At 46.2% G+C, this 22,345-nt stretch overlaps 5 protein-coding genes across 6 annotated transcripts; 3 read left to right on the top strand and 2 right to left on the bottom strand.

Moving 5' to 3' along the window:
• Positions 1–295: 295 nt before the first annotated feature.
• On the bottom strand, positions 296–9,066 carry LOC133171371 (E3 ubiquitin-protein ligase BRE1B-like). Its single transcript, XM_061304688.1, has 20 exons — positions 8,943–9,066; positions 8,409–8,556; positions 8,167–8,334; positions 7,778–8,090; positions 7,506–7,709; positions 7,293–7,414; positions 7,056–7,202; positions 5,908–5,982; positions 5,724–5,843; positions 5,076–5,255; positions 4,819–4,954; positions 4,603–4,724; positions 4,228–4,487; positions 4,022–4,139; positions 3,590–3,739; positions 2,261–2,473; positions 1,828–1,953; positions 1,278–1,418; positions 813–914; positions 296–624 (listed from the first exon to the last, which is right to left on the bottom strand). Exons 2-20 carry the CDS (start codon positions 8,544–8,546, stop codon positions 448–450), a joined length of 3,012 nt encoding a protein of 1,003 aa, XP_061160672.1. The 5' UTR covers positions 8,547–8,556; positions 8,943–9,066; the 3' UTR covers positions 296–447.
• Positions 9,067–9,176: 110 nt separating this feature from the next.
• On the top strand, positions 9,177–12,265 carry phkg2 (phosphorylase kinase, gamma 2 (testis)). Its single transcript, XM_061304689.1, has 10 exons — positions 9,177–9,417; positions 9,689–9,800; positions 9,947–10,122; positions 10,199–10,253; positions 10,370–10,435; positions 10,505–10,668; positions 10,757–10,847; positions 11,169–11,322; positions 11,397–11,522; positions 11,606–12,265. The coding sequence occupies exons 2-10, from the start codon at positions 9,706–9,708 to the stop codon at positions 11,849–11,851; spliced, it is 1,173 nt and encodes a 390-aa protein (XP_061160673.1). The 5' UTR covers positions 9,177–9,417; positions 9,689–9,705; the 3' UTR covers positions 11,852–12,265.
• A 1,207-nt stretch (positions 12,266–13,472) lies between these two features.
• Positions 13,473–15,606, top strand: si:dkey-220f10.4 (tubby protein homolog). Its single transcript, XM_061264593.1, has 10 exons — positions 13,473–13,676; positions 13,743–13,850; positions 13,915–14,052; positions 14,120–14,286; positions 14,348–14,509; positions 14,588–14,700; positions 14,769–14,883; positions 14,952–15,050; positions 15,134–15,305; positions 15,372–15,606. Exons 1-10 carry the CDS (start codon positions 13,484–13,486, stop codon positions 15,503–15,505), a joined length of 1,401 nt encoding a protein of 466 aa, XP_061120577.1. The 5' UTR covers positions 13,473–13,483; the 3' UTR covers positions 15,506–15,606.
• A 320-nt stretch (positions 15,607–15,926) lies between these two features.
• Positions 15,927–18,188, top strand: LOC133143023 (interleukin-21 receptor). The gene is made up of 8 exons (XM_061264749.1): positions 15,927–16,215; positions 16,290–16,407; positions 16,480–16,661; positions 16,734–16,888; positions 16,961–17,129; positions 17,196–17,301; positions 17,360–17,438; positions 17,498–18,188. The coding sequence occupies exons 1-8, from the start codon at positions 16,158–16,160 to the stop codon at positions 17,732–17,734; spliced, it is 1,104 nt and encodes a 367-aa protein (XP_061120733.1). The 5' UTR covers positions 15,927–16,157; the 3' UTR covers positions 17,735–18,188.
• Positions 18,189–18,303: 115 nt separating this feature from the next.
• Positions 18,304–21,457, bottom strand: ube2ib (ubiquitin-conjugating enzyme E2Ib). 2 transcript variants are annotated; one of them, XM_061264750.1, is made up of 7 exons: positions 21,299–21,457; positions 20,151–20,228; positions 19,969–20,052; positions 19,701–19,773; positions 19,321–19,430; positions 19,143–19,222; positions 18,304–19,035 (listed from the first exon to the last, which is right to left on the bottom strand). In XM_061264750.1, exons 2-7 carry the CDS (start codon positions 20,214–20,216, stop codon positions 18,972–18,974), a joined length of 477 nt encoding a protein of 158 aa, XP_061120734.1. In that variant the 5' UTR covers positions 20,217–20,228; positions 21,299–21,457; the 3' UTR covers positions 18,304–18,971. The 2 variants fall into 2 exon arrangements, with proteins under 2 accessions (XP_061120734.1, XP_061120735.1); XM_061264751.1 differs by lacking the exon at positions 21,299–21,457 and adding an exon at positions 20,889–21,199.
• Between the last annotated feature and the right edge of the window lie 888 nt (positions 21,458–22,345).

Genomic DNA, 22,345 nt, shown 5'->3' with positions numbered 1-22,345 from the left:
CAAACAAAATCCTGATGCAACCCGCCCACACGCCCAGCTGAGCCAAGGTGATGTAAAGAGTGCCGTATGCGCTGATGGCGTGCCAAACTGGGTCGGGTCTCTGCGGGCTTCTCAACCCCTCTAGAACTCGGCGATGATGTCACACAGAGCGTCGCGCTCTATAAATTACAAACACGCTCAAGCAAGTAAGTAAGACCTTAAATCCATCGGTTTTCATTTCCGGAATGTAAAGAAAGGCTTCAAGAAGAAAAGACGACGGGCGTGAGAAGAAAGTGGCGGAGAGCAGCACACCAAGTTGACTAACAGCTGTTTATTCCACAAAGACAACACGCGGTCGCTAGCCGTCCATCCGTCCGTTTACATTTGTCCCCAGGTGGCAACCACACCTTGAAGCGGACATCCAAAGGGAGAAGAGACAAGCTTGTCCATTTGGATGTCCGTTTTTTTTTAGGTGATGTAGATACGGTGAAAGTCGTTGGCCCCGAAGGCGCAGTTGCACTTGGGGCACTTACGCTGGCGTGTGTCGTAGCGCATTTTCAGACATTCGTAGCAGAAGACGTGGAAACACTTGGTGAGCACCGTGTCTTTGTCCCGCGTGTTGCAGCACGGGCAGCGCAACTTTGCCTGCACACACAAACAAACCAATTCAAGCACGTCGCTGGAAAGCTTTCACTAAAAAAAAAAGGTAAAGCGATACGAGGAGGGAAAACGACACGCTCGTATTTTACGGTTACGTTTTCTTCCCCACAGGAAGAGTGGACTGCGGATGTTGCAACGGGCCCGCCTTACCATCGCGCTCAAATTTCTCGCACCTTGTACTGGTTGATTTCCTCCTGCAGGATCTCATCAGCGTCGGAGTACACCTCCACCTTCTTCTGTTTCTCGAGCTTCCGCCTCAGCCTTGAGAGATCCTCCTGGGAAGCAAGATTTATAGATTTCATTTTGGCCCACCTGCAAGTAGTTTTTTTTTTTTTTTCTTAATTTAAAAAAAAAAAATTGCGGGCTGTACGGTGTGATAGTGGGTAGCATGTCTGCCTCGCAGTTTTGAGGTTTGATGCTTACAAATAGTTAGGCAACAAGCACAAAAACTTTGCAAAATTAACTTCCTGTTCTTTATTGAAATAATTCAATTTTAAGTCCACTTTAATGAAATTGAAGACCTTCCAGTGAGTAAATATGACCACTCAGACTTGCTGATACTTTCAAGTGCATTATTTTCCAAAGTGAGGTGAGACGTTTTCCAAAATAGAAAACAAAGGGAGTTGACGTGAAGCTACCTGCGCTCGCTTGAAGTTGCTGCTCTCTCTTTCGCGGGCCGTGCGGTTTTCGGCGACGGCGACCTGGATCTCCTTCAGCTTGGCCTGCGTGTGCTCCAGCTGCACCTTCTGGTCCTCCGCCAGCTGTGCGGCCTCCACCGCCTGGAGCAGGAGAAAACAAAACAAAGAAAAAAAAAAAAAAGCCCAACAATGTCACTCTGTAACAGCTTTTTACAAACATATGCCGAGGGGTTTTTAAACATTCTGGGTCCGGGAAGAATTATTTTTTTTTTTTCCAAGGGCGCCCTCAAATGTGTCGTAAAGGCTATAGTTTAGATTAATTATGGAAAAACCGATTTAAAAAGCCTGGCATTTGAGCAGGGGTGTGTAGACTTTTTCTCTCTCCACTGAAGCCTAATGACGCAACCTTTATTACACACTGACGACTTTGAATAAACATGGGAATGTTTAGTGACGAGCGAGCGGGCGCAAGCAATTATTCGCGTTGCTCCATCTGTGCACAGTCAAAGCGTGCCGACGGATCATTAGTGAGTCACGAGGCCTTGCTCACCTTCCTCTTGTTGAGTTCCAGCGCTTGAGTCCTGAGCGACAGCTCTTTTTCTAGGGTGGCCAGCGTGCTTTGAAGAACTCCCTCTTTTTCCTCCAGTTTCTGCACCACCAGCAACTGAGCATCCACCTGGTAACAAGAAGGAGGGGGTCGGGTCAGCCAGTAACATTTAAGGCTGGGTGAGTATTCTCTTAAGCAACAACAGTGATTTGGGTATTTATGGTGAGGCAAATTGACCTGTTGGTAGATTTTTTTATTCTATTTATAAATCCTCCATTATTGGGGTAAAACTCACATTGCTGGTTTTGTACTCGGGCCAAAGCAATTAGTTTTGGCTCTATCTGGTGGCATCTTGGTGCAAAGGAACTACGTTGAAATGTGTTCAAGAGCTTTGCCGCCTTGTTGTGACAACCCATTCAGGGTTTTGGGCTCCCACCTGCGTCTTGAAGGTGAGGACCTGGTCGGCCAGCTCTTCTTTTTCCTCCTTGAGGAGCTTGTAGATCTGGTTGGATTTGATGCGCTCGCTCATCAGCTTGAAGTTGGCGTCGTCCTTCTCGCGCAGTTGCTGCAAGAGCCGGCTGTTCTGCTCCTGCATGTCCTCGAAGGCCTGGCCCGTCACGTCCATCTCGCTCAGCAGCGCTTCCTCCTCCTCCAGAGAAACAAATAACTCAGCTCGACACCTGCCGTTACGACCAGAGCTATGAAACTTGACGTAAGCAACTGGACCAAATTTATACAATACTGCATTTGCTTCCCTTGCTTTAATGGTCAGCCTGTAAAGAGAACACCATGTCCGATCTTTTTGCCTTGAACGGACGGATTTTGGGCAGGAAGGAATCACGCTGAACAAATGTAAAACAACTGCTTCACACGGGGCCTGAGGCGCTGGCTAAATCAGTATCAGTCTGGACTGCGTTAGGTGGGCGGGACCTCCCAAGCCGAAGGTGCCTCAGGATCTCCGAGCACCGTCGTCTCTCGAGCTTATCAAGTCTCCATTGGACCATTTCAACCAGCTTCAACATTTTAGCTCCTGAGAGACGTTTTACCGAGGACGCGACTAAATGTAACTACCCCCCAACAGAAGAGACAGAAAAATAACCACATTCGATTGCATAATAAGTTGACGTGCAGGTTCCCCCCCCCCCCAAAACTACAATTTATAGCAGTTTGACAAGCGCTGTGTTCAACAATATGCCAGTTGAAAGAGCCGCTTAAGAAAAGAAGACCACTAAAAAAAAAAAGAACCTAAGGCCCACAAGAACAATAATTGGAGCGGCCAAGCTATTCTAAAAACACAGAAAACCTCAGAGGAAGCATTACAACCCCCCTTCCAAAAAATAGTGCTTGCATTCGTTCAATCTTTGCGTCATATTTTTTTTCATGAATTTGGCATGAATGGCTCTTGGAGGACTTTAGCCCCCCAGAGCTACATTAAAAATCCAAGACTTGTCAAGTCAAAGGTAATAAGCGTTTTAAAACACGAGCCAACGTGGGTGTGTCCCATGTCGTCGTGGCTCAGGTTGAGCAATTACGACATTGCTGAGGCGACACGCCGCCTCTGAGAGATCTCAGGGCAGCCTTCCACATGTGTCGCGTCATTCCGTGACCTGAGAGACTTGGACAAAGCTACACCAGAGAGGCACACCCAAAAAGAACCCCCCCCCCCCCATTTCGACACAGAGGTTATTCTGCAACTCCTCCCTTGACTCTTGCACCATGTTAAACTATCTTGAATTAAACCTCAGCACATGTGTGTGGTGAATACCTGTTTGGTGGCGGCCAGCTTCTTCTGCAGATGCTCGATGGTGTCTTCCGCCACTCGGATCTTCCTGAGGGCGTCTTCGTCGGCCAGCTTCTTGCTCTCCTTCTTCTCGCGCTCCTCCAGCTCACGCACCCGGATCCGCAACTCGTCCACCTACACGAGGACGTGGGGAAGATTATACGCTGCACAATTTATAAATTGAAATACTCTTATCTTCTCAGTGGGATGCGGTCATGTTCAAAATATTTAAAATCATCTTAAATGGGACTTAGCACGCACCGGCTACCAATTAAAGTGCCTCTGTCTAAGCTCCAAATTAATTTTAGATGTTCTAGTACTCTTGTGTTTCCATTGTTTTTCTTTCTAGCAGAAGCAAAACATGATGCTGCCACAAACACGCAAGGTAAAAGACAATCACAAAGATGGGGGGCAGACCTCTGCTTTGGACTTGCGTTCAGCTGCCATGAGCTGCACTTTGTCTCTCTGCTCCTTTGGAGCGGATTTATGCATGTCCAACAGGAGCTTCATCTCCTTTTGTGACTCCTGAGCTTTCCTGAAGGGCGGCAAAGCCACAAGATGTTACACAAGGCCAGGGTCAGAAATTGGGACTCTAAACAGGGTCAGGTCAGGGGGGTGCGTACTTGAGCTCGACTCTGAGCATCTTCAAGGTGTCCGAGTCTTTCCGCTTTAACTCGTCGCTGCGCTGCCTCTCACGCTCGCGATCCCGCTCCCGTTCGCGCTCGGCCTCACGCTCCCTCTCACGGGCCCGCTGCCTCTCAAGCTCCTTCCTCCTCTCCTCTTCCTCCTCTTGGTCGTCGTCTTCCTCCTTCTTCAAGTCCGTGCCGTCGCTGCTCGACTCCTCCAGGGCCAGAACGCCGGCGTCGCTGCTCAGGCAGCGTAGCTTTGGGCAAAAACATGTCGTTTGAGAACCTTTGCTGTCATCGATAGCGTCGTGAACTTCAAAATGGCAAGTGGGCAACATTTGAAAGCGGGCAGCGTAAACGGGAATCGTCTACCTTGTTGATTTCAATCTGGGTTTCGCGCAGCTTCCTCTTGAAGCGCTGCACATCCCCTTTCAGCTGCAGGTTGTGGTTCTGAAGGCTGCTGATTAAGTGTCGCATCTCCCTGTTGATTGGTCCTGGGGTAAATAACAGGAAACATTTGAGTTTTTTTGCATCATGACTTGCTTTACTAGACGCTGTTGCAGTTTGTCGCGGAGGCTTTTATAGTACCTGCTTGCTCATTGGCGGCAAGATTTTGCTCAAACTCGATGCGCAACATCTCGTATTCTTTGCGCACTTGGGCCAGCGTGTCCTCCAGCTGGATGACTTCGGTGCGTAGCTTCTTCTGGAGGGACAGCTCGTCACTCTGAGGGGAAAGATGCGCACAGCGGGATCACTCAATAGGGCACGTCACAGGCATTGTCTCAACAATCGCCAATCGCGCAGAAAAGAGAAATAATTTGGTGGGGGCAGACAATGAAGTGTACCTCCATGTGCTCAATCTGTCTGAGGTGGGCGTTCTTGGCTGTAAGCAGGAGGGCCCGAGCCTCATCCAGCTGGGTTTTCACTCCCAGGGACTCGTTGTAGAGCAGCGAGAACTGGGACTGCAGACACTTGTACTCCACCGTCTCCTTCACAACTTCCTCCGGAATATTACGCAAATCCATCTGGAATAAAGAAAAAGTGGCAAAGGTTTAGGCGTAGGCTGCGTTTGCAATCATTCACTCCTTCCTGATCACTATATACAGTGGATATATAAACGTAAAAAAATACAACACACCTCTGCTCAATTGCCATATTTTTGTGAGACAAAAAATTTAATTAACCATCCGCTTTCCTCACACCTGCTTTGTTTAGTTAAATGAACTCTAACTTGAGCTGCGCTTTGTCTGGCTGCTCGTCAACACGGCCGTTCCGATTGGGAGGAACAAAACAAACAATGGGAACTTGCTGAAAAGCTGGGAGTTGCTCCAGTTGATGTCATGCACGCTACATTCCAACGGGGCTTAATTGCCACCCTCACGGGTATTATGTGAACATGCAAACTGTAGCAGCTCGTTAGTTAGACGACCCCAACGCCCCGCGTGCACCCACGCAACAAAAAGGTTCAAGTAGTCACTAAAGGTCACTGTCACCTTGAGCTTCTCACTCTCCCTCACGGCCTCTTGAAGCTCCACCTGCAGCTTCTCCAACTCTGCCATGCGGCTATTGGCTAACTCCTGGATGTGCTCCAGCTCCGTGTTAAGACTCTCAAACTGCAAAGTAAAAACAATTGTGAATAAAACATTTGCAAATGGGGGGGGGTTAACAAGCACTCACCTTTTGAATGGTTAATGTTATTTGGCCTCCGGCAAGTCCGGCCGAGCTGCCGGTGCTACTGCAGCCAGACTTCAGCTGCAGACCACAAAAAAAAAAATAGACCAGAGAGGTTATTAATCACTTATGAATTATTAAGAGTAAAAGGCACCCCACTAGGGGTGTAAATCGCGGGTTTTGTCACGATACGATATCATATCGATACAAAGAACTACGATACTTGCCGATATCTTCTTCTCCGATTCATTCACGATATATCGCGATATAGTGCTCTCCGATCGATTTTTTTTTTTTTTAATAAAAATATAGAACAATATCCTGATTTATAACAATTCATACGCAAAATCAACAAGGTACTGCAAACTCTTTATTTAGGGAATTACAAGAGTATTGTAGTATACAAAGTGCTTATTTTAACACTGAACTTTGATGTGTTTTTTCTTTAAATGTGCGGAGAGATTTGTGGTCCCGGAATATTTGATCACCGCATGGCAGGATTTACAAACTGCACGTGTCTTGTCCGTTGAGCCATCTTTTCTTTGGAATCCAAAGTGCTTCCAAACGAATGACTTGAAGCCTAAAGGGGAGCTCATCTTTTTGGACAATAGCCATAGCACCAGCCCAGGAGCCGCGTACTAGTTGTCGACTCCCCTTTCACGTGCCTGCTCTGCTCACAACACAACAACGCCGCGGCGCGCACTGCTCCCGAAAGAGGAAGCGAGCAACAATGAACTGGATTTCAAAATAAAGTCGCGTCTAATGTCCGAGGTCAAACACGGCGATATAAATCGATGTTTACGTTCAGCATCGATGCCAATAAATCGTAGAGCATTATATCGATTAATCGATGTGTATCGATGAATCGTTACACCCCTACACCCCACCTATGAAAAAGCAGTAAATTAACCTCGTTGAGCAAGTGGGTTTAAGTTGTGTTTATTTCGATTTATTTGCCGTCTCTGGTATTTTTGAAAAATGATAGCAATTTATTTTCCCACTGATGCATCCATAACATTTGGGTGAGAAAAATGTCCGCTTTAAATTACGCTTGCCGTCATTCGGGTCACGAGTGAGCTGGAGCTTGCCCCAGATGATAGCAAACATCGTAATGTCCAAAGTGGCAAAAAACAGACAAAATAAGGAAATTGCACCTGCTCCATGGCTTCCGCCAAGTGCTTGTTGAGCTTTTGTTCCCTGTTTCTGAGTTTCTCAATGTCCCACTGCAGGTCCTCCACAGTGGTCTCCATTTCCGACACCTTGGTTTCTGCACTGGTCATCTTATCCACCAATTCGTTGTACTGTCAGGAGAAGAGGGGGTGGGGGGATGCTTATATGTTTAGGACACGCGCACGCAGCCGCAATCTCGAGCGTGTCTAAAGGCATCTCACCTCCATGGATGTTTTGTGATGTCGGCCTTGCAGCAGGGTGGCTTGATCTCGCAGTCTACGGTTCTCGTCCAGCAGGGTACGGTTCATGGCGCCCACGCTGGCCAGGCTCTCGTCCTCGCACGCTGCAGGCAGGTTGGAAAAAATAAAAAATATTAAACTCGATATTTCCCATTAAATTTGAAACTTGCCAGAATCTTGCAACCATCATCTTACCCGCAGCTTGGATCTGCTTGCACATGTCGTCAATGCAGCTGTGCAGCCTGTCAAAGACGCACACGAGGCAGGCGATGGCGTCCTTGCTGAACAGCATGCGATCCTGGAGATGCAGCATGACCTCCTCTTCGTTGCTGTACTCCAGCGTGGCTAAGAACCCTTTGGCGCAGTCGCTCAGGGGGGGAGGTGGTGGCGGCAATGCTTCTGTGCACGAGAATCAACAATTTTTCAAAAGGGCTCACAAATATTGAGTGACCAATATAGCGTCTAACCTGTGGTTGCTTGCCGTTGGGGCTCGGTGGGGTTTAATTGGTCCGATCCATCGGGTGGTGGAGGCTGCTGAGGAGCCTCCGAATGCCTCTCTTTTGTTACTTCATCTTGCTGCTGATGCTCTGGTGGTTTTCTGTCATTCTGTGCCTCAGGAAGTGGAGGTGGCGGCACACCGGAGGTTGGTGAGGCGATACTGACAGCGTCTTTCTCCATGGGTACAGGATCAGGAAGTGGAGCAGGTGGGGGAACCGGTGTTGATGGGACTGGGGCCTCTGGTTCAATACATTTGCGCAGAATATGGACCCTTTCTTCCAGCTGTAATCAAGATTTTTTTCCCTAAGCACGGATCTTGAAATTGTCAAAGTCAAACAATTGTTTTGTGTAGTAGTACCTCAGACCAGTAACGATTTACAATCAGCAGGGTGGTGTCATCAGTCGCTTGCCTCTTTTCAAGCTTCTCTATTTTCTCTCGTAACTCGTCCTCCATCGCTTGTCGCTGCTCCAAGCGCTCACTCAGCTTTTTATTCTTAAACTGGATCACTTTCATGTCCATTTCCTCCTGCACATCAAATAAGAAAGGCGTGAGCGTGCTGAATTCAAGTGCAGGCAGATTTGCCACGTGAATGGGCTCACCGTAGACGAGACTCCTGCTATGCGAATGGGCTCAATGAGAGTGGTGGTTGTCTTCTCCTCCTTTTTGCTTTTCTTCTCAGGTGGGCCAGGGGGACTGTCCCCCCCGGAGGGACGTTTTCCTCCTCCGGCACCTGACATTTCGACTCCCCTTGTGTGTAAGACAACATTTAGACATGTTATAAATAACCAGCGGACGCACAGACCATACTCATTGATTCGTATTGACAGCTATCAACGACTTTAGCCACGTTTAAACAACTCCAGTTACAGTCGTGAAAATGAATTAACGTAGACTTGAATGATTAATTCGGGTAATATGTGCCAAACCAAACCGACAAATACATCTTTTACTTAGCTTCAATTAGCTTATATTAGCTCTATTGGCTAAGGTAAGGTAGGCTAATGCTAATACCAAAGCAGCCTTAGCACGTTAAAGTGCTTGTCGACTGGAATACTATTTCACACGCACAAACAGCATAGCATAATTTTGTAATAAAGTTCGCGAGTGAAACAGTTTCTATTTACGATACAAACCTTCTCCGGAGTGAATTGATGAACACTTCACGACATCGGAGCAGCTAGCGGAAGTGCAATTCGTACTTCCGCTAATTAAGGTCGCTGGCTTGCAAAATACCGAAGGATAATTTTTATGTTTACTAGTTTTTAAAATAATTGTGTTTAATTTCTGAGGCTTTTGGTGTAGGTTATAATCATATTATAAAGGGTGGGGGGCGGGAAACAGCAATAAAAAACAAAACACTGCAACGGACTCCGACCACGTGAGGGCGGTACTGACACCTCCAAAATATTTCCCAAACCTTTTCGGGCACTAATCCGGTCAAAATGTCATCATTTTCTATGTATTGTTTTATTCTGGGCTGAATCGCTTCGGATACTGTCGCCACTGACGCACGTACCGTGATGGCTTCACAATAGCTTTGTCGCATCACACTGCAGCCTTTTGAACGCTCCCTCGGCGGTTGTTGTTTGCGTTTCTCTGTCATACATGGTGAGTACCGAATAGCTTTGCACGGTCAGTGAACGGACAGCCAATACTGGGACTTGAGTATCAGTGATATCATATTTTACAAAGAACATGAGAAAGACGTGGAGAAGACACATTTCAACTGTGTCCGCCTTGCGTGTGTGGAATAAGATCAAGCAGAAAACACGTACATACCTGCATGCAACACGCACACACTTCCCTGTATCTAGTGCAGTTCCTGTTATTGTGTCGCTTTGAACTCTGACAACCTTTTTGTTTTTGTGTTTGTTTGAAGAGTCCCATCCCGTCAGCATGACAAAAGACATAGTGCTTGGAGATGATTTACCTGATTGGGTGGGTGCAAAGGAGTTTTACCAGAAGTATGACCCCAAAGAGGTGATTGGTCGGTGAGTCCATTGAGGAACAAAAATAGGAGATCACTGTAGAACAGGCAGAGTATACATTTGTTGACGTGTGGAGAGGAGCTAGTCCTACCTTGACTACTGTGTACAACCGCAAGCAAGCAGTCGAAGTGTTGTTGTTTTCTTCCCAGGGGAGTGAGCAGCGTGGTGCGCCGGTGCGTGCACAGACACACAGGGCAGGAGTTGGCCGTCAAGATCATTGAGATCACCTCCGAGAAGATGACCATTCAGCAGCTGGAGGAGGTGAGGACCTCCACGCTCAAGGAGATCCAAGTGCTCAACATGGTCAAGGGCCACTCGTCAATCAGTAGGTCCAAAATGCACTCGTGACCTGCTTGGGAACACAAACCTGTGTGATAACACCCCTTTATTCTTTCACCTAGTCACTCTCGTCGATTCCTACGAGTCCACAACCTTCATTTTCCTGGTGTTTGACCTGTAAGTAGAATAGCACGAATGGGTAATTGCCGTGAACATTTTAAATCTAGTACGGCTCTCCACTGAATTGGTTATGTTTGTATCTAATATCGTGATGCTCGATAACAAAATGACAGGATGAGACGGGGGGAGCTGTTTGACTACCTCACAGAAAAAGTTACACTGAGTGAGAAAGAAACAAGGTATGTGCCATCTACATTTTCCCCAAAGTGTTTCAAAGAAACCATTCTAACCTCTTCACACCGACGCAGGAGCATAATGCGAGCTCTGCTGGAAGCGGTACGCTACCTCCACTCCCGCCATATCATCCACCGAGATCTGAAACCCGAGAATATTCTGCTGGATGACCAGGGACAAATCAAACTGTCCGACTTTGGCTTCTCGGTGCAGCTGCAGCCCGGGGAGAAGCTGAGAGGTACACGAGGGAGAATCAAAGTGTTCAGTGAGTTCCCGCTATACGCGACACCCGTTTAAAAATTGTTGCACTTTGTTGTTGTTATTAGAGCTTTGTGGAACACCCGGTTATTTGGCTCCCGAAATCCTAAAATGCTCCATGGATGAAATGCACCCAGGCTACGGAAAGGAAGTTGATCTGTAAGTCCGGACAAGATGGAGCCCATTTATTGCATCTGTCAAGGAAGTGTGGGTTAAAATTTTGGAAGCAGAATATCAGGAAAAGTCTTATTAAAACATAAGAAATTTGGAAGAGAGTGTGCACACTTCCCACTAGATGTATCACTCCAACATATTTCCTTGACACTAATTACTGTTTCGTGAACCTTTGTAACTTGCCATTCTGCATATAATCATTCAGGCAAAATAGTACATTACTGCCACCTTGTGGCACAATGGGGAATTACTTATTTTTGTTATTTGCAATATATGCAATTTAACATGGTGTGTGTGTTACCACAGCTGGGCATGCGGCGTGATCCTCTTTACCTTACTGGCCGGCTCGCCGCCCTTCTGGCACCGCAAACAAATGCTGATGCTCAGGTTGATCATGGAGGGCCGCTACAAGTTCGGCTCGCCCGAGTGGGACGACCGCTCGGACACTGTCAAGGATCTGGTGAGCTGGATTGACTTGAAGGTTTCCGCTTGTGCTGTGAAAAGAACGCCGCTTACCCCGCCACTTGCATTTAGATCTCCAGGTTGCTGGTGGTGGACGCGGCCGTGCGTCTGACGGCCGAGCAGGCCTTAGCGCATCCATTCTTCAGTCAGTACCAGAAGGAAGACGTGCGGATCTTCAGGCCCAGGAAGTCGTTCAGGGTGAGCGCGTTCACAATATACAGTTCCAATTTCTTAACCTTTAAACCACGACGTGATCTGATGCGGGTTTCCCTCCCGCTCAGGTGTTGATCGTGACGGTGCTGGCGTGCATCCGCATGTACAGCCGCTACCGACGGGCCCGCCCGCTGACCCGCGAGGTTCTGGCCCGGGATCCTTACTCTCTGCGAGGCGTGCGCAAGCTCATCGACGGCTGCGCCTTCCGCATCTACGGGCACTGGGTGAAAAAAGGCGAGCAGCAGAACCGGGCCGCCCTCTTCCAGAACACGGCCAAGGTCATGCTGCTGGAACTGGAGGACTTTGAACCATAAACCTCATTTCTTTTTTTTTTTTTTTATGTTATGGCGCTATTGTGTGTCAAGTTTCTGTCTAATTTTGAAAGGAGGGATCAAGGAAATGATGCCTTACTGCATGCTGTCCCAAGCAAAAAAAAAAAAATTCTGATTAGCATTTTTTTGTTGTTGTTGTTGGGTTGTTTTAAACTCATGTCACATAATTTTGTCGTGCGCTTTGCATTAAAGGGCATTTGTACATGTTTATTTGGGATGCTAACACTTCAAGAAAACACTGTGACTACCTAATGAACTACTTACAACAACATTGTGTGAGTAGCATATTAGCATACAAAGAGATTGTATTCACTCATATTTACATGTCCGAGGACTAAAAGACAAATGTGAAATATTTGCAACGTGTACTGTACTTGCATGTTTATGGTTTAAAAATATATATATATATATATATATATATATATATATATATATATCCATCTTTCTTCATCAAGAAAGCAACCGTTTCTTACTGAAATCTCATTCCATTGCATCATGACGAAATAAATGCTATTTAATATTCACTCCAATGTCCTCCATGTGATTATTTGGTCTTCCCATTGTGCGATGTATTTTATAAAGATAAAATCTATTTTTCGGAATAAAACCCGCGCTAGGTGTAAAAAGTTTGAGAAGCACTAAAGTGTAATAAACACGTTGCTTCCACTTAAATATAACCATCTTTCGTCAGCGCGGCAGCGTGTCTGTAACCACGGCAACCGGATAGCCCGCTTCCATGCAACCATTAAGTCGAGGGGTGTGTTTTGTGCATCTCGGCAACCCGCTTGATGCCGCCTGATTTTAAAACACAATATGCTTCTTGCCGGTGTGGAGCTTTTTCTTCATTTGGAGCAATTTGCGGAGAGGTAAATATAAATAATGATGTGTTGAAAGAGTAAACACATCTTTGGGGCCTGGTCCTTTCTGCGTTCCTTGTCCACGTTGGCTGAGCCGTAGCACTGTTTAAGAACATTATCCCCTTTTAATCCACTTTGCCTTCTGCTTCACGCAGGTGAGCAGACAGTCAGATGGAGCAGGGCGCCGCCATTGCATGCCCGCGTCCTCTTTTAATTGCTTTAAGTGCTTTCTTTGCACCCTGCTTTTTGCACTTTTGGTTCAGTTTTGAAGCGTTTTGACGCTCAGCAATATGGAGGATCCGGATATACGGCAGCAGAAACTGGACAATCAGGTAAAAACAAATATTTTGTGTAAAAGAAAGCTGAATAATAAATTAGTCTTTGTAAAAAAAAAAAAAAAAAAATCATTGATATAGTATATTTTACGTAGAAGCATTTTTGTGTCAGAATCACCTGCTAATATTTATGATTAAAATTCTAATTGTCTAATTGTGTCCCAGCGATCTATTTTGCTAAAGAAGCAACAAAAGAAGCGTGCCGATTGTCAAATGGTGGTCGCTAACCAGGATGCCCGCCAGAAGAACCGCAGACAAAAAGGCCGCTCCGACGAGACGGCGCTGCTGATCAGCCGGTCCCTGAGCAACATCTCGCTGAGCGGTCAGTTCCCCGCGTCAAACCCGAATACGCCGCCGTCTTCACAAGCTTTTAAGAAATCATTCCTATGCAAGACCAAGTGGAGCACGCGCATGACAACCCGATGGATGTCATCACGCTGGCGGAGGGCGAGGATGACGACGCCGAGGCCGCCGCCGTGTCAGGTGAGGTGGTTGCCGAGAGGCCGTTCGCTCCCAAAAAGCTCAACTTGGACACGGAGCAAGACGGAAACGAAACGGAGGACAACGATGTCGGCGCGGAAGGCCAGCAGACCAAGAACAGAGAGAAAGACAAACGTGAGAAACAAACGGAACATTTCGGCGACGGGTTCAGTGTACTAATTAAGAACGTGTTGTTCCTAGCCGAGGAGGACAATGACGGCCGGGAGAAAAAAACAAAACGGAAAGACAAAGCCAAAGAGCGTAACGATGGACAGAAGAGCAGCAACATGACGAAACAGGAGCGCAAAAGTAAGCGTGATGTTCTCTCTTCAGGTCCAAGAACATTTTGGTTTCACGTTGGCTTTTTGTGCAGAGAAGCACCCGCACGACACGTCGGCTTCAAAGCCGAAGAGTCCCAAGAAAAACGGACGCCACGAAAGCGCTGACGAAGAGGAAGACGAGTGCCCGACACCATCCCGTGACACATCTCGGAGGAAACATCTGGACACGTGTACGTCCTCGTGCGAGCGCCATCCACGTGACTATCTGGTATGACGCCGCCTGAATGTCCCCCACAGCCAGGTGCCAAATAAGCGACGACAGAAAGGACGAAGACCTTCAAACGGAAGCCAAAGAACGAAAAAAGAAGAGGGGAGAAAAAAACACGCCGAGCTTAGCCTCTCTCAACTCCAACTACAAGGAGAGCTCATCTTCGGGCGGCAGCGGCAGCCAATGCACTAACGGAGTGAGCAAATTGACCTAACTCACTTTTGAAAGAAAGTCCAAGTGCATTTTTGTCCCTGCAGACGGCCTCTCCTTTATCGCTGGAGGACCTTGAGGCCTTCGCCTTGCGGCCCGCCCCCAGAGAGGTAACCATCCAGTGTCGGGTCACCAGAGACAGGAGAGGCATGGAGAAGGGCATGTACCCCACTTACTACCTACACATGGAGAAAGAGGACGGAAAGAGGGTCGGTTCTCATCAATTCCAGAATGGAAGTCACCACTGTCGTGTTAGTTGACTCTTCGTCCCCTCTGTCGGTGTTAAGTTGTTCCTAATGGCGGGCCGTAAAAGGAAGAGGAGCAAAACATCCAACTATCTCATCTCAACAGATCCTACCAATCTGTCCCGAGACACTAGCTGCTACATCGGAAAACTAAGGTTGATTTCTATATGGAAAAAAACAGTCCGTCATCTCGTCGGTGTAACGTTTTTTTTTTACGTTCCAGGTCCAACGTTCTGGGAACAAAGTTCATCGTATACAACGGGGGAGAAAACCCGGAGAAAAAGCCTTTCGTTAAAGAATGCGAATCTGTGAGACAAGAGCTGGCCGCCATTTTTTACGTGAGTCGAATGAATCAATGTCAGCTGTCGGTCCGCTAACTTAAGAACTTCGTCGATTTCTATGATAGGAAACTAACGTTCTGGGATTCCGAGGTCCTCGTAAAATGACGGTGATTATCCCGGGAATGCTGGAGAACGACGAGAGGGTGGCCATTCAGCCCAAAAATGTCGGTTTACAATCGGGGTCGCCGTATGGTGTCACAATGTGAGGGGGGGAAATGTCTAACGAGAATCCCGGCGACAATTACAGGAGCAGGAAACCCTGCTAGCGCGCCACGCTAGCAACAACACGGACAAGCTAGTGACCCTGGTCAACAAATGTCCCAGCTGGAACGAGCAGACGCAGTCGTACGTGCTAAACTTCCACGGCCGCGTCACGCAAGCCTCCGTGAAAAACTTCCAAATCATCCACCCGGAGAACGGTGAATTTATTTTTCCGCAACCGCCAAAACAAGAGGTCGGCCTAACGCGCCGGATGTGTCTTCCAGGCGACTACATCGTGATGCAGTTCGGTCGCGTTTCCGAGGACGTCTTCTCGATGGATTACAGCTTTCCCATGTGCGCCCTTCAGGCCTTCGCCGTCACGCTCTCATCTTTTGACGGCAAACTGGCCTGCGAGTGACCCTCAAGTGGTCTGCCGCATCTTGGATCTGAACTGCACACTTAATAAGAAACAACAAGCTACCTAGGTTACCCTTGCACTACATTAAAAAGTGTACCTAATATTGTGGCCAGCAAGTTTCTTTCTTTCTTTTCTTTTTTTTTTTATTCAAAGCTATTAAGAAGCAGAATAATCAACTTGGTCTGCTCAGCACAAAATTTGAAGGCCTCTTATCTGCAAATAAGGAAACATATTTACACGAGTGGTGCGAAGAAATCATAAAGCTTATCACCATGATCATATTTCCATTTCACAAGCGTGTGACTGAAAAGCAGACAGGAAGGGCAGATAAATCTGCATTGCATAAGAGCTCTCACAACAACTTAAATATATGAAATGACTCCAAACTGAAATGCTTCCATACACATTTCGATCTGGACGATAAGAGTTTCTAGCCGTACCTAATCTAGCGTCCGACAGCGGTCACTCGACGTCTGGCTAATTCTCATCCTTTGACATGAGAAGAGCAGTGCGATGAAATCGCATTTCAGCTCACTTGCGGTCACTTGCCTCTCCTGCTCGCCAGATGAGAGAGGACGATACGTCCCCCTTCCGCCGTCTGTCACTCAAATAGAGCGTTACGGCAAAACGAACCTGAGAAGGAGACGAGGCGATGGAGCAGCTCAAGATGCTGCTGCTGCTTTTATTACACGCCGGACTTTGGCTCACAGGTATTTTATTTTACTCCACTTATATATCCTCGAATGATTTTTTTTCTCCAAATTTCTTTACTTTTATTTTGCAGACACGAGTGAGAATTTTCAGTGCGACAATGATTTCACGCTTACAATCAGTTGCTCCGTCGACCTAACGTCAGCCCACGACGGCCTCCACTGGCTGAATCTTGACAAGATGTATAGCGAGTAAGCGCCCTCCCTTGCCCGCCTTTTGGTAATAAATATACAAAATATATCTAAATAATGGTTTCTCTGCAGCGAGATGTACAAATGCAATTTGTCGAATACCGGCGGAGGCCGCGGCTCGTGTTCCGTCGCCATGGAGAGGTCTTGCAATTTTGTGGATTTCGACACGTACAAGATCACGCTGTGTGGGAACGCGAGCGACGGGGCGAAGACGTGCCACATGCTGGACGACAGATATTTGCCCAAGGAACACAGTAGGGAGTCTTCTTGACACTTAATGGGTAGCTTGTGTGCTCGAGATGCAAATGACAAAAATCACTGCCCAGTTAAGCCCAACGCGCCGTGCTGCCTGGCAGTCAGCCACAACGCCAGCCGACATCACTTCATGTGGAAAAACACCTACGAAAAATGTCGCCTCACCGTCCTGAAGGACAACCTCGAGTATCAGCTCCGTTTCTACGATGGGCGAGACAAAGGCGGAGTAAGGCAGGGTATTACGGAAGGGGTCAAAGGTCACACATTGGGCTAATCAACATCTTCTCCACCCTACTAGCTGAGGTTTCACTACACGGACAAAACGGACTATTCTGTGGATGACTGCGACCTTGAGGGGAACACGGAATACACCACCAGGGTCAGGTCCAAGCCCAGCGAGACACACTTTAAGGGCCAATGGAGTGATTGGTCACAAGAGGTCCGCTGGAGGACTGACTCGGTCACCGGTGAGGCTCATAAACAAGTTTGAGTGAATGACAAGAATGTCAATTCTCCTTGTTGCTTTTCTTAAGATTCCCCACCTGATGGCTTCCTTTCCAAACAAGGCAAAAAAATCTTCCTGGCTTTAGGTGTGACAGCCACACTGGCCCTGATTTTGGGCTGTGCTTTGCTAAAAAAGTAAGTCGTTGCCGCAAATCCCATACTTGGCAAAATACGCATCTGATTGGTTGTACAGGCGGAGGCGAGATGAATTCGTTCCCACGCCAGAACCGTACTTCCAGAGCCTGTACGCTAATTGTCACGGTGACTTTAAGGTGAGTGTGGCCACTCTGGGGCTGCGACCAACATTTAATTTTCTGACAACTGATGACAGAGCTGGGCGGACACAAAAAGAAACATGACTATGACGCTCCAGCCGGAGGACACGCTTCAAGTAGACAGCCACGTGGAGGAGACTCCAGCACGGCACGACGAGATGACGTACGAAAACGTCCCAAACCAACCAGCACGTTTGGCGGCACGCGGGGCCGGCAGCGTTCCGCCCTGCTATTGCCCTGAATACTGCACAATGAGCGACTTGGAGAAGTCCGCACAAGTTTCCGGGAATTAATTTGCAAAGGGTTAAGAAATTTCCAATAATGTAAAAACATGTCACCATAGTGGACCATTCGTGCAAAATACATTTGAAAAATCATGACATTAACACATTAAATCTTTTCAGGCAAGAAAATGCAACTTTACTTTATATAAAGTACATTTCAAGGCATTTCCAAACAATAGTTGAAAAACATTTGAAAGAAAGGAAACAAAAGTAGCTTGCTAAAATCTACCCACGTTCATATATTTTTGACTGACTGATGCATTGGTCTTCATTTCCTAAAGATTGCTGTCCCATTTCTCTAAAAAGTAAAGATTAAGTACAGTTGTTGCACATTTTGTTCTAAACCAGCATACCGCGATTATCTTACATAAAATATACTTGTAGATTTGTTTTTTGCTATTAATGTTGACATCCGATTGGCTGATTTTGAAGTGCAAATAAGCATGAAAGCAGAGTCCTAAACGTGATTGGACAACAAAAATCTAAGGACCGAATAACAAACACACTGAAATTGAAATGAACCCACCACTTGATGGAACAAATATTAAAATTTGGGCTACGACGCCCCGACCAGGAGAGTTTTTGTAGAAACCTTTATTTACGTCAACACATACATGAACAAAGCACCGTTTACCCTTAAAGTCTGATACAATGGTATGCCTACCCGCCTCGGTCACGGCCGCCTTTTTATTCATCCAGACAACAAAAGACTCGGAATGAACAAAAAGAAAGCCGAGGCGGCGGATTCTATCGTATGTTACAGCATGCTGAATAGAAAAACCCAGGAAGGAATTAGACAGAAGCATCTAGAGACACTAAGTGAAATACGACAGTATAAAAGTGCCATTCATTATACAGCAGTTGAAATACTGACAATGAAAGACGCGGACATTTACATGTGGCAAAGAAGAGAAACAAAAACACTTTCTTCCTTCAACGTGGATGGCGGCCAGCTCGCGTGGACTCTGTGAAACTGGATCGAAGTCGCGTCCCCCCCCCCCCGCGCCAAACAAGACAGTTTAAAAAAAGAAACGAGCGGGGTGCTGCAGCGCCGATCCCCTCTCAACGTTACGCGTCGACCGGCCATTAAGAGCAAAAATGACGGCGCCAAAACAAAAGACAGGTCAAAGTGGATGGCACAGAATGTGGAGAGTTTAAATACAAGTCTTTAAGCAAGTCCCGATGTGAGGGGAGCACATTCATTGTGACTGAGCAGGGAGGCGATTCCTTCAGCCCGTCCTTGCCCTTACGAGGGGGAGAACTTTTTGGCTTGTGATCGGACTCTTTTCTCGTAATCTACTCTGTTTTGGCTGCAAATGAAAGGGAATAAGCGTCAGGTCATTGAAATGCCATTTGGTGACAAACACATTCAGGAGAAAAAAAAAATGCATTCATTTGTTTTCCCCCAATGTCTCACCAGTAGATTGTGTATGCCTCCGCTTGGGCCGGATCCTGGATGTTAGGCTCGTTTAAGAGTTCCTGAATACCTAATAGGATCTGTGGGAGAAATTACAAAGTCAGACAAAATGAAAAGGATTTCTTTTTCCTACCCTGTTTTTTCATGACAAGAAGCAGAACTAACTAGCACCACATACCTGCTTTATTGTGATGGCTGGTCTCCAGTCCTTGTCCTCCTCCAGAATAGAAAGGCATACGGTGCCTGATGGATACACATTTGGGTGAAAGAGAGGAGGCTCAAATTTACCTGAAGTAAAAAAAAAAGCCTTAGTTACAAATCAAGTACAACACAACAAAAGAGCAAACAGGAGATTTTACATACAGCTAGGGGATATTTTGACCATTACAATGGAACAACAAAACAGAGACTTTGTAAAACCGGAGGAACACATTTCAATCTATCTTAGGAAGACGACAATATGCCTCGGACTCAAGAGCACGGCTTCCGAGGAATTCCGATCACTGACTAAGGCTGCTACTTGTATCAAAGTCAACAGATTAGGAAAGGGCAACTCACATTTTGGAGGTGATGAAGGATAGTCGTCCTTGAACAACATGCGCAGTTTGAAAAGGCCTCCTTCCCACGGAGTCTGGTGACACACAATTAACTGATCAGCTTCGCAAATACTCGCACGGCTCGCCCGATCACGTTTCGTTTTGAAATCAAAGCAAAGGTTGAAAAATACACGCGGTACACATGCTCATTTGATATAGGAGACAATTCATAACCTCTTGGAAACGCACTTGGAATTAGTTGTTTAAACAGAATGATTATGCAACGTTACCCCCTTCTTGCCAGGGATGGCGCACTCCCAGTTCATTAGATTCATGGTTCCATCCGGGTTTTTGGTTGGTACTGCAACAAATCCCTGAAGAGACAGAACAGACATTCAAGAAAACCAAACTTTACTGTACGGGGATTTATCACAAACTTTTGTTTTTTGGTGAGGGTTTGCTGTATACTTACAAAAGGATGATCTTTCCGCCACGCTTTGCGCTCCTGGGCAAGCCGGCTCAATGCAATGCCAGACATATTTGTGGACTCCTGTATTGAAGAGGAAAACTTTTGTTAAAACATACGAGTAAACCAGGTGAGTCAAACTCATTTGTCACATGCCACGTTGTAGTTTTCTTTTTTTACCCTTGGAGGGCCAATATGACAAGTGCATGAATGCTTCAATATTACAGTACAAATTGATGGATGACGTTTTGGTTTTAACAAAAAGCCAGTAAATGTATGTGGACATACTGTAGGAACTTTTCTGAGCCATAGTTTTTACTCCAATTAACCTGAATGTTTGATCACCTTTCTATACAGGCGATGTATAGCGACAGCTACCGCAATAAATAAAATGTTCTTTCATTACATGGCGTTTGTTGCTCCAAACTGAAGATAAAGGTTGCATTTCTAACAAATGCTTTCAAAACTAATACGGGCGAACCAAAGCGCAAACATAGCAACTGTGCCACTCCATATAGCGTCTTCATCCGTTGGTTAATTGAAGTGAACGCTGACTTTTATGTTTGAAAGTGACAGTTTGGACCATTTTGTCTTTAGCGATCGGTCGCAAACAGAGTTAGCAGTAGCACCCCACTCCGTGGTTAGCACGTACATTACTTCCAAGCTTTAAGCTCCCGTTTAATGCGCTTCCGCTCCTTGCATTCTACGTAAAAGTAGTCTCAATATTGTTTGTAACTGCGTTACCTTGACATTCTTTACGTCGGACAGAGTCAAAAGTCTTGAAACCCATTGATTAGCAACCTAGCAGGTTAGCTTGCGAAGCTAACTCGTGTGCGCCAGAACCAACAGGCGCAGTTAGCGACTGTCATGGCCTGATGCAGCACAAAAAATGGCGCAAATACACTTAATTTGAACATATTCCGCCAACGAGATGCGGAACCACGGAATAACTCTTCGCTAGTCCCCCTGCGACGGATTCGATAGTCCACTCAACAAAAACAAGACGTTTAGGGTTAGGACAAAGAACGTCAGCGCCGGGAAGCACATTACATTAGTGCATTATCAAACTAGCGAAAATGGCGCAAAACGAAGCGGGTAAAAGCGCTTTGTACGTCACTTAACAACCACGTTCCGTCACGGACGTGCACACGTACCTTTTAATGTGGTTGCTTTGGCTCGGGGGGGGGACAAGCGTTGCGTATTAAACGGTTTCAAATCGCGTTAAACCTTGTAAAGTTTCCCTCCTGAAGAAAAAAAAAACACCCGCTCCGACTCAAGCCAGACTTGTAGAGAGAGGGTCGAGCAAAATTTCATCTGTCGCGTACTTCCGCCTTCGCTTCAATACAATCTTCTAATTTCAACGTCATTTTGGATATACAAGTTTCAGTCTTTTGTTTTTAATGTCAAGCATTCTCGCATTTTTTTTTTTTTAATTTAGGTTGACAGCTTCTGCTGATAAACCGTGAAGATTTCAGTCGTTTATTATTAACGTCAACAGGTGCTACTTCCCTCTTGACTGCAAACAACCGTGGTAATACCTGGCAAATATACGTGGGTGCTTTTTATTGAACTAAAAAAATTTGACCATTGAAAATCCATCGCTGTTTCACGAACGAGTGGATACGCTGGCCGATTTCTATCTTATTATGGTTAAATATCTTTGGGTAAAATGGGCGTATTGTACCCCTGATACATTTGAAAACATTGTGCATTTGTACAAGTATCAAGTCTAACATCTTAAGTGTTCTATTAAAGCATCTTATGGTTGAATAAAAATATATAGACATGTAAAAAACTCTTGAATCTTGAAATGAACTAGCTTTGTGTATTTCTAAACTGGCGATATCTAGGGCAGCTATGCTACGGGAGCAGCGGTTAAGTATAACATAGAAGAGGTCGCTATTCATCATAAAACAATTCCAAGTGTTTCCAACGTTGTGGGGGACAGTGAACAATTATTTAAAAAAAAAAAAAGGTTTTAAATGCACTTGGCCATATAATGCAAAACGCAATTGACAAGGCCGACTGTTGTGAGAGTAGTGGAGACTCGTACTCTTTTGTTACTTATTATAAAAGATTAAAGTCCCAATGATCGTCACACACACACCTGGGTGTGGTGAAATTTGTCCTCTGCATTTAACCCATCCCCGTGTGATTTTAATCCATCCCCTGGGGGAGAGGGGAGCAGTGAGCAGAAGCGG

Source organism: Syngnathus typhle, linkage group LG18, assembly GCF_033458585.1.
Source record: "Syngnathus typhle isolate RoL2023-S1 ecotype Sweden linkage group LG18, RoL_Styp_1.0, whole genome shotgun sequence".
Lineage (NCBI taxonomy): Eukaryota > Metazoa > Chordata > Actinopteri > Syngnathiformes > Syngnathidae > Syngnathus > Syngnathus typhle.
This window is presented reverse-complemented; position numbering and strand designations above follow the sequence as displayed.